At 37.7% G+C, this 18,579-nt stretch overlaps 1 protein-coding gene across 2 annotated transcripts in view; it reads left to right on the forward strand.

Annotated features, from left to right (window-relative positions):
* LOC100728538 (aldehyde dehydrogenase 1A1) overlaps positions 1-18,579 on the forward strand; it is a 78,806-nt gene that overhangs the window by 25,048 nt on the left and 35,179 nt on the right. The window contains exons 2-3 of one of the 2 annotated variants that reach the window (XM_023566061.2): positions 5,821-6,035; positions 7,242-7,321. In XM_023566061.2, coding sequence (XP_023421829.1) covers positions 7,256-7,321 — 66 coding nt within the window. In that variant the 5' untranslated portion in view covers positions 5,821-6,035; positions 7,242-7,255. Of the gene's footprint in view, positions 1-5,820; positions 6,036-7,119; positions 7,322-18,579 lie in introns of those variants that run through there. The other variant, XM_003472218.5, reaches the window with a different exon arrangement.

Below are 18,579 nucleotides of genomic sequence, written 5' to 3' on the forward strand. Positions count from 1 at the left end.
ATATATATATATATATATATATATGACAACCATTCTATTACAAGCTGCAAGTACTTGGGGACTATTTATTACTAATCAATAAAGAAATTAAGAAATATACCTCAAAATAGTCCATGAACTGAGGAAAAATAAAAATTAGAATTAGAAGGTACCTTGAAATTGAATCAAAAAGAAAATAATATTTCCAAATTTGCTGAAGAAATACTGAGATGAATATTTAGAACTTTAAATAAAAAGGACAGCTGAACATAAACTCTAAATGTTTTGAATTACAAAACTGCAGAATGAGAAGAAATTAAAACTGAAATTGAAGAAACCAAGCAAACAAAAACATGCTAAAGAAACTCAATGCAGCTAAAACTCCTGCAATAATTTGACAAAACTGATACCATCCTGACAAGACAGATCAAGAATGTGAACTTTTGACACTCAGAAAAGGAAAGTAAACCTAGAAGGAAATGCTCAGGTCAATGACTGAATAGTAGACAAAAAGTTTTGTAGCAAATGGACAAAGTAAGATAAAGAGTGACTAGATATAATTAATAATAATAATAATAATTTGACTAATGGAAAGAACCAAGGAGGAACAAAATTGAAGAGGTTGCTGTAACATGCAGAACAGGACTGGAGAATTAACTGTTGCTTTAGGGATTTTAGAGTCCTTAAATGGAAGTGTGACGAAATTTAAACACATCAGCGAATATGTTCACATCTTGAGTATAGCACACACAAGTGAACAGTATTGCTTGCAGACAGCAGTCATAGTTTAACAACAGAAAAAAAGGGGAAGGAGAAGAAAAAGAGCAAAGGGCAGAAACCACTAGCCATCTCTGCAATAATCGTCCTTTCTTGTCCTCACTAATGTCAGTGCCGTTCTGTATGTAGGACCCTGAAGCTTAGAAGACGCTTACAGTATTTACTTTGCCTTGCAGTTAAATGTGCACTTGTGTCCAAGCTCTAATCAACCAGTTCTAAGTTTCGCAGAAATTTTAAAATGTAGGTAGGCTCCAGTCTCTCTCAGTTTTCTTCGTCTTTCTCCGTTTAGATCGTGGTATTTGAGCAGCCTTCTCTTCGCAAGAGGCCAAGATTCAGCCAGCAATGCCTGAGCGTGAGCTGCAAGAAGCCTTGCGAGGTGTAGTTCCCTTCTGGAACCAGCTCCGCCACAGACAACGCACGCGCACCCCTCTTTATGGGAGAAAGGATTCCATTTCCACCTGAAATATTTATTTTGATTTCCCTATTATGGACAACCAAACCTAGTCATAAGTAATTTAAAGATAAATGGAAACACAAATTACCTCAGTAACCACTAAATATAAACAGATAAAAAGACTAAAATGCATATTAAAGGAAGCAAATAAATACCTGTTAAAGGCAGAAACACATGAATTGAGTTAAAAAGCACATCAGTTATATGTTCTTTATAATCCAGGTCCACACATCAAAACAATGCAAGGTTGAAAATGCCCAATTAAATAAAAGCCATAGCATTATAGGAAAAGAATAGGAAGCCATTAATGCCTGAAATTTGTTCGTTGGTGTTTTGCTGTAGTCAGAAATTTAAGAAAAAGTCTGGGTTTGAGAAAAAGGTGGGTATCCTTTTTTCATTTGAGTGAAAACAGGTTAGAATAAATATCAGAGGTAGTGGGGGCCTCCGTGGTACTAGAGTACAACCAGAATCACCCAGAGGGCTTGTCCTGTTACAGGTGGACGGGTCATTCCTCATAGTTTCTGATTCAGCAGCTCTAAGATGAAGAGTGTGACTGCTCTCCTAAAAGAGGACAAGGTGATGTCCACCGTCCTCCAGCTCTGAGATTCCCTGCTGTTCTTCTCAGTGATCACAGGAAATGGAGCCAGAGCTGCTTCAGGGGTTCTGATAGCTGACTACACATTAGAATGACCTGGAAAGCTCCAGGGGCACACTTACACCTGGGCTCGGTCCACACCTACTGAATCAGAATCTGCTTTGATTTTAATTAGCTGTGTAATCCCAGTGAGCAAACAGGCCCAAACCCCTCTGCAGTTCCCCTGACTTTTAAATTAAAATCTAAGGTTTTGTGTAAATGTTTATAATTGGCATGATACTACACATTTCATCTAAAGGAATATACTACTCTCAAGTTTGCATGTCTAGCTGCATGACTAGAGGTAACATTGACCTTTGGAATCCAACAAGCAGCCCAGTGGTAAAGTTGGGCCTAGATGATAAATTCAGATTGTGATCATAGATCTAGGTTTGTATGTAAAACTTTGAAATGTAGAAACACATTTGAGCAGGCACATGCCAGCCAAAAGGTTGATATTGTCCAAATAAAATGATTCTTGAATAGCTTTCACAAGTATTATTTATTGCATTTTGATTTTGCAATAAATACTGATTTATAATGCAGTTGAAATGGAATATTTTGAAGATATAAACCCATGAGGAATTTTTCATCCCAAGGGAGAAGTAAGAATTTACCTTTAGTTAAACCTGCATATTTAAATATTAACAATAAACTAAAATGCTATGCAAAATGACTGGTACATGATCAAGGATGGAATGTACATTTATGTCTCTGAACTTGAGCGCTCAGGGATTTGTGTGTTAATTTTCCATTCATTCTGCTATGAACTTGAGAAATAACACATTTATCCTCATAGTTTTTTAGGTCAGAAAACTGAAATCAGCTTCACTGGCAGATATCAAAAAGGCCGGCAGATCTGTTCCCTCCAGAAGCTTGAGTAGTCATTTTAGTACCTTTTTCAGATTCTTCATCCTCTGTGTGCCTTGACATACAGCCCCTGCAACCAGCTTAAAAGACCGTAGTTCACCAGTTCATTTCAGTAGCCCACGATGCTTTGTTTTTGTTGATTCATTTTGTTTTCTCTTGTAAAAAGCATTTATAATTGTATAAAGGGTTCATCCTGAAGATTCAGGAAAATCATCTCAAGATTCTTAACATCGCTTATGAAATTTACCATATTACAATTAGTTTCCAGTATTTTTAACAGCTTTTCTTACACTAAGATAATTACATAAGACAAGGAATTCAGGCCATTTTTATCATGCATAAATTCAGGATGTAAGAAATGACAATGAAGGACAAATTTAGCTGGTAAAAGCAAGGGAAAATTGAAATACCTCCCACTTTCCTTGCTTTCTATCATCCGTTTTTAGTTACTATAAAAATCTTTCCTCTTGGGGCTGGAGATTTAGCTCAGCGGCATAAGCGCCTGCCTTGCAAGCAGGCAGTCCTGAGTTCAATCCCCAGTACCGATAAAAAGGAAAAAAAAAAAAAAAAATCTTTCCTCTTGGAGTCATACAGATGAGCATTATAGTCATCGTCTTTGCTTCAGTGATACCTCTGTCAGGTGGCTGATGTGACAATGGTTCCCTGGGTTATTCCTCACAAACATGGGGACCACTTTGGTCAGAAACCCTTGTCTGCTCTGGGATCTAATGATGTCCCATAAGAGGGTGAAAACTGACCGTCACATACTAAGTCTGCCCTTCAGAATGTAGGTAGCATGAACATGCAGGGAAATTGATTTGTTGTGCAGACCCCTGAGTATTTCTCCTCCACCTTTCCCCATGCCTGTAGTCACTCAGCTGCCTTACCCACAGATATCCTTAAACCATATCTCCAGAAGGCAGAGGCCAGGCCCAGGCTCCCCACCCAGTGAACTCTCCTTGTTTGCAAAATGTGTTGCCTCAGAGACTGGCATATTTTGCAGTAGGCCAAATGGGTCTGGTTTAGTAACGCACTGAGTTTTCCAAATGCTGAGCGTGGGATCCAAAGAAAATTATAGACTTTACTGAAATACTAAGAAAGAAAGACTGTTTCTTACTGTCCTTATGCACAGCTCCTAAGGTTATTGCTTGTTTTTAATTAACTAAAAGAAATCACAGTAGTTTAGCAGGATCTTCTTGAAGTATCCTTCTACCTTTTTATTTTGGCTGAATTGTAACTTATCCACTTGTTGCAGGCATTTTTCTATTTAAAGATGGATGCTAAAAGTTGCTGGCCAGGCAAGATGGCACGTGCCTGTATTCCCCTGGGAAGCTGAGACAGAAGGAACACTGGAGACCAGGATTCCATGACCTCATGTTGAGACCATGTCTCAATGTAAATAAAAAAAAAAAAAGAATCAGATATAAATAAACAGAAAAAAATCCCTTTAGCAACATGCTATTTAATAACTTGTGCATATTTGATTGTTTTCTTAAAATAAATGTCTGGAGGTAGAATAAGTTGAACAAGATTCTGACTATTTCTAATATCTTGGTAACAGTTTCCAGGTGCTATTCTATTTTGACAAGTCTTGTGGGAGCATTAGCCATTTGTCTGCACTTTCCCATCTGCCATGATTGGGATGCAAAGTGTCCCTGACTGATAAAATGACCAGCTCATTGCTGTTAGTTTGCATTTATCTGAAGGTAATAAATATCTGTCTGGTTACACTGGAGCGGGAAGAACTTCCTGGAAAACAGTCTTTTCTTCACAACCATGCTTTAGCTAACTTGCCAGACTAATGTATGTCCTTGGATTTCCTTTCTAAACATATTCTCTTTGTAACAAATTCAAAATCTGAAAAGAAAAGAATAGGATGTCCTAAAATTAGGAGTCCAGCAATTTGAGGAAGAAGGAAAGTCTGATCAGAAGTGTGCATGCGTAGACCATCAAGTTCTGGCATTCTGTTTCTTGACCCAGGCGGTGATTGTTTTGTTTTGCTCATTTTACAGCTGTCTGTTGAATCGTACACTTACAATTTTTGCAATTATCTGCACACAGTATATTTGACATTCAAGAAGTTTAAATTAAGTTAAAGCACCAGCCCTTTCCCTGTTGGTTAAGCCTGTCAAACAATAAAAACACACAAACCTGACTCCAGTCTTGAGGTTGGCATCCAAGCTCCCGTGTTCTCATCAAAGCTGCTTTTTCTCTACAGAGGAGGAAGGGAAGAAAGAATCTTTCACTCACATAACCATTCCCAGGACTACACAGTAGTCTAGAAAAGAAGGCTGGAGCCAGGCAATACTTCACTCGGAAATATAGATCTTAGATCTTGTGGTTTCTGGGAAGAAAAGATCTGACCTTCAAGTGAGATTAAGCGTGAGCAATTAGTGAAACATAAATGATGCTTAGTAAATATTTGTTGAAATTAAATGTGTAGGTGTGGTGACCTGTCTCCAAAGCTGCCGCTTTTACCTGCATTCTATAATGCCTGCTTTAAAGAGACTATTCTTACGCAATTATCTCACAACATCTAAACAAAGATGTGCTCATTCAAAGAATGAGATGGAATACCAAGTGTGTTACGAAGCCTGGTGCTCTCACTGCCTGGACATCAAATAAACCAGTGTTTGTATCTACAAACAACTGTGAAGCAGAGAGCAGAAGAAAGCAGCAAACCACAGCTGCTGGGGCCTGGCTGCAGCCCCCTGCGAGTTATGTAACAGCCGTTGTGTAACTGTGCATTTAATTCAAAACACATTTATGAAAGAGAAAACAATTAGCCTTACCAAAGAGAAAAGATTTAAAAGAGAAAACGAGAAATGGTGAAAGGGCCCAAAAAGTTCTATCTGGTCTTCAAGAGAGAGGTACAGGGTAGTCTAGGACTTTGGAATGGAACTGCCTTAGAATCTAGAGGGCTGGCCCTAGCCCTGAAATCTGGCCTGCCTTCTGGTTTTCTGTAAATACAATTTTTATTGAAAAACATTTACACTCATTAATTTACCTGCTGTGTACAGTTTCATTTAAACAAAGTACAAAGTAGTTATAACAGAAATCGTCTGGGCCAGAAACCTGAAGATATTTACTATCTGTCTCTTGACAGAAAAGTGCGTGAATTCCTGACGAAGATGAAACCCAGTCAAGCATAAGTGCTGTGAGGGTGAAGATTCCCTGGAAGAACCAAAGCAGCTGACTCCAGAACCTGTCTGGGATTCTTCCTACAGAGCAGGGGCCACGGTGAACAAGAGCGTGGGATTCGAAACCAGCAGGCAGAAAGAACACTACAATTTTGGCCTCGTACCTATTAGATGTGTGATTGTAAGTAAATTACCCTGTGGATACAAAACTAGGAGACCAGTTGAGGAAGGAAAGGAAACTGGGGATCTCATACTTACTTAAAAAACAAAATACTACTCACACTTTTTAGTTTAGCTATGTAAATCTCATATTCAGGGGAGCTGGCAAGAAATTGTTGTTAATTCATTATAATCAGAGCATCCAAAGAATTTTATCTTGTTCCTATTAGAACTTTTGCTAGAACTTCAATACAATAAAGCATTGTACTTAACATGAGAATGGTTCCCTTTAAAATTGTCCTTTTTGAAAGTTCCCAGCTTGAACATCAAGAATTGGAATTTTGAGAGTCCTGTTTATAAAATTCTTGTGTGATTGTCTATAGCACTGATCCATAAATATACACACCTTTCAGAACCACAGGTCCCCTTAGTTTTAACTGAGCTTTCACAGATGACACTGTCACAGGGCTGATTGTGGTGACCCTGTGCTGTATGTCAGTGTACTCTGCATGCCCTGAGAGCCCTGCTGACTTTTCTGTATCCACATAGAAAATACATATAATTTAGGGTTTCGGAAATCACTGTAGACGCACTCACCCAGCACTGAAATACACCTGAATGATTAGGTGTTTAACAAGCTGGCATAAGGTAGCACCTCAGGGGCCCTTGTGCCTCCTCGAGGTCCTGGTTCTCTCGGGATGGACTGATTTGCTGTGAGCCTTGTCTGAGACACCTGCTTGTGGCTCTTTTCCTTCCTATCTTCTACTGAGAACAAGTGTCCCTTTGGACTCTCCATTGTCAGATTTTCTGGTTCCAAGGCTATCAGAGTACAGAAAGTTACACAGTAGCATAAAAAGCCAAAAAAAAAAAAATAAAATAAAATAATAACTGAGCTTAGTGGCCAGAACAGCTGTGCTGCATATTCTTATCAGAGGCTTCAGCTCTGTAAATTAATTCATCTGCAAATAGTGCCCTGTCTCCAGATGCAAGTTTGGTGCTGGAGAGCTGATTTTCTTAAGGACTTAAGTTTAAAGTCAAAGGCTTCCTGCTCTAGGTGTACAAATAAGTAGGGTCCTTTTTTTTCTTTCCTTTTTTTTTTGCTCCCGGTCTGTTCACCCAATCATATCCCAATATGCAAATAAACTTTAGCCAGTGCAGATAAAAAGGAACAAATAAAGCCAAGTGCTGTATCAGAATCAAATTGCTCAGCCTGTCACCTGTGTTCCAGGAGCAGAAACAGAAATGTTGTCCTCAGCAAAGCCAGACTTACCTGTCCCACTGACTGACTTGAAGATTCAGTACACTAAGGTGAGTACAACTTGTAAGTGTTGCGTTGCCTGGGGTTTCCATAAGGTCCCTCTGTTCGAAGTATAAAAAGGTCAAATTAACTTAAAGTTGTGTGAAGAGCCCTTTGCAAATACAAAAATAAAGACTTGTTTAAAATACAGGTCTGGGATTGGTGTCCTCATCAAAGAATTGTTTTTAAAGGCTATGGACAACTTTTAATAACTTTCTTATAATATTTCAAAGTAAAAAAAATATTTCAAAGTGAAAGGAATCTTCTCTGTGAAATATTCTTGTACCAGAATCCAGTGGACTTTAGTAAGCAGTTTTATTAACTGATAAGTGAGGCAGATACTCGTTGGACTACCCTCCTGGAAAAAGTCAGAAGGTTAAAAGTTAGAAATATTTGAGAGAGAGAAAAAGAGAGAGAGAGAGAGAGAGAGAGAGAGAAAGAGAGAGAGAGAGAGAGAATACTCTAATAATATAACTTTTCTATATGGTTCATAAAATGAGTGTTAAATAAGAGGATTTAAATATGACAAATAGATGCAAGCTGTTTTATAAAACTTAAATGGCTTCTATTATTCTGCACATTTGGAGGAAGAAAGCAGGCTTATTTACTACTGCAGCCACATTTGTTGCTATTGCAGCAAATATATAATTGTTAACTGATAAATATTTGGAGAAACAAGGACAGGAGCCAGACATAGGAATCAAAATCCACATTTAGGGAGAACTAAGGCATCGATCCTGCCGGGGTTGTTTTGAAGGTCCCTGTCCCTCTGCCTGCCTCAATTACATGCCTGCTTCCTGTCAGATGGCAGCACTGTGGAGCCAAAAGGAAAAGAAAAAGCAACATATCCATCTATCCAAAATCACTCAAAGCTAGCTTTCTGGTGTGACAAAGAAAAGTAAGGAAAAAACTGTTGTAACTCAGGACGAGCCATTTTGCCTTCTGAATTAACCAATAAATTAACCAAGAATATTCAACCTGCTAACATAACATTCTCACCTATTGTTTGCTTATATGCCACGTGCAGCCCTGTCTGATTATGAAACCCTAAGTTCTATTGCTTTTATTTACATAAGCACAACAAAGTAGGAAGCTGCTTGGTTGATTGATCCTTTTCCTTAAGAAAATTTCCCCAGAGATGAGTATGCTTTTTATGTGGTAGCCTTGCAGCTATGGGATTTATGAAGGTATTATTATGCAATGATTTATTGGACAGAAAATGCTTTTCTAATGAATTTTATCATAAATGGGATGAGGAAATACATAAATGTTTCCAAATAATTTACATTTAAAAAAGTTATGCCCAAAACATCACAAGACTCCAATCTTCTTATAATTTTTTTACCCCAAATTTGCCATTCACAAGAAGTTTCAGTTCAAATTAAGTGTATTTAAGAATGCATTTCATGATGATCAAAGTTGCTGGAATTGCTTTAACTATTCCATTAAAATTATTAGAAGAAATATATTTTTCTATGATACTACTTGGAAAGATATTTTGATAGCCGGAATATCTCCTCATGCTTTATTTAATTTGACTTTGCAAAGGTTTGCAAAGTCTGTACTGTCTTTATATCTATAGGCAGCTCTCATATGAAATGATGTCTCTAATGAATTAAACTTTATTTAGCAGCTATTAACCAAAACTGCAAATAAAAGTACTAGACAAATGAGATGTTCTTTATGATATAATATACAAACATGGAACTAATGATTCCTTAACACAAAAAGGTGCTTTTAAGACTGCAATTTATTTACCTCAAATTCAATGCACAATATCCTTCTAGAAAAAATGACTGAGTGTTCAAAAGCAGACAAGATTGGAAGAACAGGCCCTTGCTGACTGTTGAAATACTTTTTTGGATAAACTACAGAATGCCACTCGGTGAATTTGGTATCTCATGCACCATTTGTATAAATCAGGTCTTTTATTGTTTGACTTTATGGGTTACAACATTTTCACACTTGGGAGGACACCAGTTATGTATGTAATTAAATCTAAATGGGTGAGCTTTTCCAAATGCCTTTGCATTTTCCTCTTTCTGTATCCCATTGATGAATTAAATTGAATTTGTACTTGCAATAAGCTTTGGAAAAATAATGATAATTAACTAAATTTCATGTTTGCAAACCAAGTAAACAATGGTTTTATAGTGACTTGTGAATTACCTTCTCTGATCAGCCCTTAAACTTGTATATTGATTACTTTAATGTCTTTGAATATTATCTCTAGAAGTATATTGGTTGTTGGGGCAAAGGAAAGAGAACAGACAAGCAAGGTTGAATACAGAAATTTATGACTATTTTAGAAGAGCTACACAGTATTCAGCTGGAGACTGCTTTTCTTCCAAACAAAAGAATTCATTGATGCATATCTTTTAATGACTTATTTTCTAGTACAGTCAAATTATGTCTTTGTTGAGTAGATGAAACAGAGATTAGAGTTTAAGAAATATTTTTTAAAATGATCCAAAAGCTTTTGGAATGTAAAACCTCAGTAACATAAATCCACATGAACTTGGATCCCAGCCCTAACCTCATTGTTCTGCCTTCCAATTTTAAAGGGATCCCACGTCTGCCAATCCATCCCTGGTGTGGAGCTTTTAAATGAAGAGCTTCTTTGAGAGTTATGTGATCACTGGGCAAACCACGTTAGCTCTCTCTGCCTCCTTCTCCTTAGAGATAAAATGGGGTTTATCAGTGTATCTGTTTCTTAAGGTTGGTGAACGTATTTTAGTTGGGTGGTGCATGGTAAACGGATGACTAACATTAGCTATCCTAGTCTTGAATATTTTCCTGAATCCTTTCCAGATTTTGCAGGATTTTCTTTGACTCAACTTTCCCGGGCCAGTTTCCCACAAGTGCCCTCTGGTGTCACTCTTGCTTGGGTTTTCCTCTCCTGGTCCCACACAGTTGCATCCCACTGACAAAGGTCGCCCAGGAGAGAAACTCAAGAGAGTTTATCTGGGATTTCCTCTTACAGGGTTTGGTTACTTTGTTTTCCATTTTTCTTTCTCCATACCATTTTTTACACTAAAAATAAGACCAATAGGAAATTCAAGGTGACAAGCTTTCTTGGATAGGGTTTAAACTTCAAAATGTTTAATATATCTATTAAACTTAACTAGTTAAGCAGAGTTTGCTCGTGGAAGGAAAAATATATCAGCAACTGATGACATTTTACACACACACACAGAAACACACAGAGAATAATTATAGTTAAGATTCACGGAGTTTACCATGCCTGTGACCACTTCAGTTCTTTATAATGATTTCATTGCCACCTACAGCAGCCCTATGAGGAGGCTCCTATTTGCTTCTCACACATGATGAAACTGAGGAATCCAGCAGATAAGGAACTTGCTTGAAGTTACACAATTCCTAAGCAGCAAAGCTGGGCTTTTGGTACTGGCAGACTGAGCCCTCACACTAGCAAGTGATTTTTCTAGGGTCAGATCCACTCCATTGGGTCACAGAATTGCCAGGTTTGGTTGTGTTTACCTGCTTGCTTGTGATTACTGCGTGATACAGGATCCTGAGCCTTTCTAACTCCTGCTCCTCAACTCCTAGGCCAACAGCAGGACATTTGCCACCACTTGAGAAAACAAAAGACAACAACAGGGAAAGCTGGAAGGGAGCTGGCTTGCTGCTTTAGACAGGAAGCTGGAATTTGACTCAGGAGGGGCTGGCTATAAGGAAGAGGTGCAAAGGTTTTTTAAATGTCTTCAACACATAGAGATTGAACTTTGATTATAGAAAACCATTGCTTTCCTAGATTTCTGCTTTGCTTGCATTTCTATTTTTAAAATGTTTTCCACAAGAAAAATTTACTCACCATTATATACTATGTGCCAGGTCCAATTGACACTGCTTTTTTTTTTTTCTCTACCATTCTGTTTTTAAATTTTTACAATAGACAAATTTGAGCCAGATGCACTTATAAATACCTTCTCTTCACTTATTTCTCCCATTTTCCCCCCTTTTCCTTTATCTGCCAAAGTGACCTAGTGAGGGTTCTTTGCTAGGTATTATGATACATGTATGCTAATTTGATTTTTATCAGCCAGAGATTTATTCCTAGAAGATATGTGTGGCAGAGAGCGAGTATGTAAGGCAATACTTGAATCACAGGTTATAAGTGCTAAAATGAAGAAAACTAAAAGCCGAGTGAATGCCACGGGCAGAGCTCACCCCTGATGATGTGGTTAGGAAGAATCCTTTTAAGAAAGGGGCATTTGAGGTAAGCTGCCGGGGGCAGAGAATGAAGTGGCCGCGTAGAGTGGGGAAGAACAAAGATCCAGGGTAACAGAACATACAGGACTCTGCACACAATGGCTTGCTGTGTTGGAAGAACTGAGAAAAGGCAAATATTTCCCGGGCTAAAGTCAAAGAGGGAAAGTACTCATTGAGAGGAGTTAAGAGATGTGTGCAGGGGTCATGTCAGCTGGCTGATGGAGTCCATTTGAGGGAACCGCTTTGAGGTGCTTGCAGCAGGACTGGATTTATGTTCCCAGAAAAGCTAAGGGGGCTGTGGTACTGCTTGCATTTGAGCGCACCTTTTAAACTTGTGATTGTAGAAATATTTTGTTTGCCTGGGGCTTGAGAGCAGTTGGACAAGTAGCTGAATGTCTCCAGGGCAGTAAGTAGCTTGACAAGATAAAACTGGCTTCAGTTTCCAGTTCTTCTACCTGTTTAATAATATGACCTTGGCCAAACTCCTCATCTCCTTCAGTCTCAGGTCCTCTATCTGCAAATTGTGAATAATGCCTGTCTTAAGTCAAATAAGTTGTGGAAAGTGCCTAGAACCTTCTGTCTAATTGTTCCTTTCTTGAATTCTCCTTCCTATTACGATATTTAGAATTCCGAAATTATTCATGCCCCAGTGTTAATGAGCCTGTTTGTATTCCTGTCACAGTTCAAACTGATTCCCTCCACTTATCTCATTGGAAGCTCATAATTAACCTTTGTGAAAGAGCTGGAAAAGACATTACTAGGTCCCATTTAAAGTTCAAGTCAGACTATGGCAGATATGTTTGCTCAAGGTGATCAGATTTTAAGATGCAAATCTAGAAAGTACTGGATTCTGAGTCTTGTCATTTCAGAGTGGTATATTTCTACATGAAGTCACTTTCCTCCTGATTCCTCAAGATAGTGGTACTCTCACCTTTCTCAAGAAAGCCCAATGAACATAAATACTAAAGTGCAGAGCACAAACACTGAGAGAGGATGTTATTCCCATTCTTAAAGTCTTGCATTACACTTGCTCATGTGGCTTTTTAAACATAAATTTCACTGATCAACTTTTTCACCTGCTGCTTGTCAGAATGAGAGATCTGGGTAGGAAATCTCTCAAAGAACATGAGAAGCAGTTCACCTGGAGAGCAACTCAGTGTTGAGATAATCCTTCTGAAATGTGTTACAGAATGCAAAACACAGATCGGCGAAAAGAGCTGTGTTAATTCATGTTGGTAAAATGGAGACACACACACAATGGAGACATGCTAATTTCATATAGCAGTAATCATGACAGTATCATTACATGTTACTGGGGATACATTACATGTTATCAGAGGTAGGTGATAACATAGAGCCATGCTCCAAAGAATTGGAGCAATGATTATTTTCTAATTAAAATCTAATCAATCAGAAAATCCTTATGCTAAGTTTTGCTCTCTTTAGTTTTAGGTATCAGTTGGACAACTAATGTTAGAAAACATTAAGTTGGAAATTGCAAACATTGACAATTTATAAATTGTAAATGTCATGCCATTCTGAGTAATGTGATGAAGTCTTGGTCTAGTCTACTGCTAGTTTCACTTAGGAAGTGAATCTTCTCTCTTCTCTTTTTCCGCACTACCCTGCCCATCAGCCATGAACTAGCCATCCAGCTTATCAAATGATTACTGAAGGATCATAGTACTGAATGTCTGGTAACAATTGACTGTAATGTCCCCAGTGTCTAAAAGTAGCAATACTGAGAATTTGTATTCCCAAAGAAAATGCAGAAAGTAGTTCCTTTAAGTAAGGATTTAACAGTATAATAAGGTCTTATGAGATTGTAGTCATATAGCTTTTATGTAACAGGATATTGTTAAGGTTGGTCTATTTTATATTGTTGCTAATATCTTTGCCCAACTTCAAGCTGTGGTCATAGTATAGAGAGAAATGTAGTATATATGGGTTCAGTCATCTACTGGGAGTCATTGATCATTTCTCCTGCAGTTAAAAGGTGCTGCCGAGTTGGCACAAATTTGTAATTCATGATACAGTTATAGTTTGAGTATGTTTATGTGCAATTATGTATGTATCTAAGGTTTCCGTGAAGTTAGCTGCACTGCTTAGAAGTGGCATTAAGTGTTGGTAATATTTAGTTTCTGATATGATATCTTTAATTGATTTATTATAATATTGGAATATTAAAGGAGTTTGTCCCTTGGGAATTTGGTCAACTATGAGAGCTCTCAAAACTTTGCTTGAATTGATACTTCTGAAGCCCCAAGACCCATTATCAGACTTATTTGTACTGATCTCCCAATATAATTTTAGATGTTGAAGGAATACATGTTTGACATGTTTTACAAGCAAAAAGTCTTCCTATAAGCTATTATATTATGGGGTTTTAAATGTGAAATATGTATAGAACTTTTGAGTGCTTGGTTTTCCAATATCTCACACATGCACTCACTCATACACATAGACATATATATGTATATATATAAGTACACACATGTGTGTGTCATATATACTTATGATGCATAGAAACAGCTGATAACTACTTTTGTCATGTGTAGGACCAGTGATAATATGGCTCAAAATAAATGTTACAGTACTTTTTCTTTTTCCCTGGCCAAACTGAGAAGGCTGGAGGACATTTTAAACAAGGAAAAAAGTACCCACTCATATCACTGAATACAGGCTATAATATAAGATAATTGAAAGGCAAATTTTATTTTTCCTGGTTTTGTTTTAGGCATTGTCTCATTTTTGTTTCTATACCTATGAGTATGGTTAAATTTTCCTTCCGCCTGTTATTTCCTCCTTAATTTCCTTTCACATTTTTCTTTTCTGAGAAACAGAAATGTTTTCTACTCCACACTTTGCTTTGCTGCCTCAGGGCTTGAGCTTGAAGTTGCTGCCAGAGATCTGGCTTTGATTCCTCCATGTGTTTAAGGCCCACCTAATTATATTCCAAGTCTCCCTTCCTGTTAATTCATCCTTTTTGTCAACTGTTTCATCTCTCAGCCTCTTTCCTCCACAGTCTTTGCTACTCTTTTCGGCTCTTGGTTCCTAAGGTTGAGAAAAGATTTACAACACACGTTACAAACTCCTTGTGTGCTTACGTCACCGCCCACCCCACCCTAGTTCAACATGACTTTCAGGCTAGAAAATTTCATGCAGCAAAGTTATGTGGTGACTCTAGATATCCTCCCTGTCCTTTGGAATATCTTAAAAGAAATCCTCAGTGCATTGAAAATGAGATCTGTTAAAAGCTCTCTGCCCAAGGTGTGATGGTGCTGCCTGCTCTCCCACAACTTGGGAGGCTGAGGCAGAAGGATCACCATGAGTTAGAGGCCAGCCTGAGCTACATAGTGAGTTCAAGGCCAGCCTGAACTATCCAGTGAGATGCATCTCAATAAATAAAATAAAATTTACAAAAAGTCCTCTGCCACTGAGAAAGTATTGTCTTCACTTCTAAGACCATAGATCTGCTTGCCCATTGGCTGAACTAAAAATATAATGTGAATTTAGGGGACCATAGTAGAGGAATAGAAGGTCTTTCTAAGCAACAGCCCACAAAATCTCATGTCAGTACATGAGATCAATAGGTCTTTATTTTGCCATTTGTAAAATAATCTTTATTTAAACTAGAAATATTTTGAGACTACTTTTTAAATTATAACTGACTCTGTGCTAAATATATTAAGACATAATATTACTCTGGAAAGGCAAACCCTACCCAAACCATGGCATGGAAAATAAGCTACATTCAGAGAGCATTTGCTCATTTATTAAAGATAATATTATGCATCTCTTTAACTCTGACATACCTAAGGAAATCAGTCTCCAGATTGCCTCAACATTCCCATTGACTGCCTTCCTGAGGTGAAAAAAAACATCTGAATCCCAGGTGCGTAGACATCTATAATTTCTGATCAGTACATGTACTTAAAGTTGATATCTACTGTACATATAGGTTACTGAAAAGTATCCTAAATCTACAATTATAATGAGAATACAGTTAATATAATGGCCAAGTGGCATCCCAAATATTTCACCTTTATAGAATTCTCCCTTTTTCCTTAAAGTTGCTGAAGGCAAAATAGGAAATAAGAAATTGGGTTATCACCATAGATAGATCATTTCAACATGTCTAAAATGGATTTCACAAATGCTATTATAAACACTCATTAGTTTAGACTTCACCATTTAACCAGTGATTATAATTACAGGAGGGTCATTATTCAAATGCACTTGATTACACAGGTAGGTATATGGCAATTGCCAAACATAAAGCTAAGAAAATTAAAATCATAACAAATGATAACGAGGAGAGTTCCTCCTAATAAACTCTGAACAGCTCAGAGAGTGAAAAGGATGTCGGGATACCCCACCCTTACAGCTATCTCAGTAATCTTATCACCTGTACTGAGTTCTGTCTCATACCTGTAGGTCTCTCTGGGGGACGAGGTCCCTAATGCATAACTCGAAACTAACTGCTGCCTATGCTCTAAAGTATTTGATCTCATTCTTGGTATATCAGTCTCTGAGCTAATCTTTTAAGTTCTGATCGCTGTTTCAAAAAAAAATTGGATATCTTAAAAGTAGTGTTTTTCTATATAATCGATTTTATTGAGAATGTAGCCCACACTTCCTACTTGGGAAATTGAGGTCCATCACAAACCAACTTCATTTTCATGCTCGAGCCTTAGCTATGCCTTGATTCAACAGGAACTCTGTTTGGGGCAGTCCCTTTTCTATGTTGCAAAAATCACAAGACTGTTTGTTCTCTTTGCTCGTTGTTTTTCTTCTTACCACTAATCACAGGCCACCCATACTTCAAGAATACATTTCCTTGAGCTCACCTCCCCTCTCTTCCATGAGTTCACTGTACCATGCACTGCTTGATGTTTGAATTCTACAAGCTTTACCCTTACTCAGCATAAATACACACCCCTCTTGGATGCTGCACGCCTTGAGGCAGAGCTGGGACTAACTCATTTCACATTCTCCCCCTTCATGTTCCAGAGTACCTCTCAAGTAAATCTGCTCATTATTTGATAAAAAAACTTTTCTTATTAAAACAGAAGATGACCATTCAGGATTATGTAAATATAAGCACAAGTTCAAACAACACTTGGCTTCACAATGTTCCCTAGTGTTAAAGGTTAAAACTGAGTAATGCAGAGCTGTGGCCAATAGTTTAGGATTATGTGTAGCTGATTTCTTCAGTTGCCCCTAAGATCGCTGGATAAACTTGTATTTTTACTGCAGGTTAATGATGATTTACCAAACGTTAACTGATTTTAATCTGAAGAAAGCAGTTTATGTAGTTTAGATACAGGATTTTGATAGTAAAACAAAATGGTATCTACATAGTGTAGATTCTTTCACCAAAAAAAGGTTAGGTTAAGGGCATACAACTATAATGTATTAAGAGCACATTACTGAGAATTTGAAGTAAAAAAATAAAGTCACAGACCTAAGAATAAAAGGACTCAGGCAGGAGCTAGAAAGCCTCACCATAAATCACGTAAAAGAATCTAGTCTGTTTTTTTCTTCTTCTTCGAATTTTGTTTAATGAAATTATACTATAAAAGGGTAGAATTGTGAATATATTTCTCAGGTAAGATTCACATGTTCTCTTAGTTTGGAGGGTAAAATCTGAAAAGATAATACATTCTTGAGGGCAGGATTAACAAATAGGTGAATCTGATTCAAGCTTTGAACAGCTGATTTAAAAATTGAGGACAGGCACCACAATATCTTTAGGTCTTTATTTTATTTTATGTTTTTGTTTTTTCTTTTGGAATTTCATGGGCTGATACATGAGTATTTAACTTTACCAAAAAGCAGAATTGAATAAGAAATTTAATAATAGAATAGCAGCACATTATTTTGGAAAAGGAAGGTAAATATGACTAGAGAGACCAGTGAAGCCTTCATAAAGAGATGATGCATTAAGCCAGAGTTTCAGGGAGAAGAATGTGGCAAAACTCCCACCTGAGGAACCTTACAAATAAAGGTGTGGAGCAAAGAAAGGCGCGCAGAAGTGTTTCCACAAAGCAGAATAGAAACAAAAGGGAACTTTGGGGAAGAGCAGGACCAGAGTTTGGAAGCAGATATTGGCCCAAATCATAAACCCCCTCAAGTGTCACACAAGCAGTCTGAGGAGGAGAATCCCTGAAGTTTTCTAAGAGGCAAGTAGACCAGAGTCAACTGGCTAGGTGAGGGAGATTCTAGGAAAGGGGTGAAGATCGAATTTTATTTAAGCAGATATGGGGCATGGAGTGGTTTAAAAGGTAGTTATGAAGCTGGGTGTGGTGGCACACGTCTGTAATCCCAGCACTCAAGAGGCTGAGGAAGGAGGAGGATTGTGATTTCCAGACCAGCCTGGGCTACAGAGTGAGTTCAAGACCAGCTTCAACTGCACAATGAGACCCTGTCTCAAAAAGACAAAAAAAAAAAAAAAATAATAATAATAATGAACAAATAGACATTAAAAAATGACCACAGAATATGTGTGTTATTAATGGAAAAGAAAGTATGTGGGGGGAAGAAAGAGAGAGAGAGAGTAAGAGTGAGAGACAGAGAGAGAGAGAGAGAGGAGGTCTTGATTAGAAGCTTTTAGAGCTTCAGTTTGAAGCAAGAGCAGCCAAAATGTAACGGTAACAGTGAGCTGAGTGGAGAGCACATTACAGAAGTGATTTCAGCTCAACCCTTGAGAAGAAAAATAGTAAGTGGTAAGGGTTAGGGATGCATAAGAAAATATTTCTTAAGAGTAATTATAAGATTCTGCAAAGCGTTTCCAATAACTTATGTATTGTTTCACCCCATAGATGCACAGGGTAACTCATGATTTTAAATTTACCTTTCTTCATCTTGAACTAAGAGGCCAACTTTTATTCTTCTTGAGGGATAACATGATTCATATGCTCTTCGTTTGTATTCAGTTACTGTGTCAGAGAATCAAGGGTTTGCTTGGTACTCTTTCTCAGACCTTTATGTTCCTGTCCTTTCTCATACAGTCTCTTCCTCTGAATGGCTTGGT

This window comes from Cavia porcellus, unplaced genomic scaffold (assembly GCF_034190915.1).
Source record: "Cavia porcellus strain 051 isolate PalLab524CR breed Dunkin Hartley unplaced genomic scaffold, mCavPor4.1 scaffold_1, whole genome shotgun sequence".
NCBI classification, from domain to species: Eukaryota; Metazoa; Chordata; class Mammalia; order Rodentia; family Caviidae; genus Cavia; species Cavia porcellus.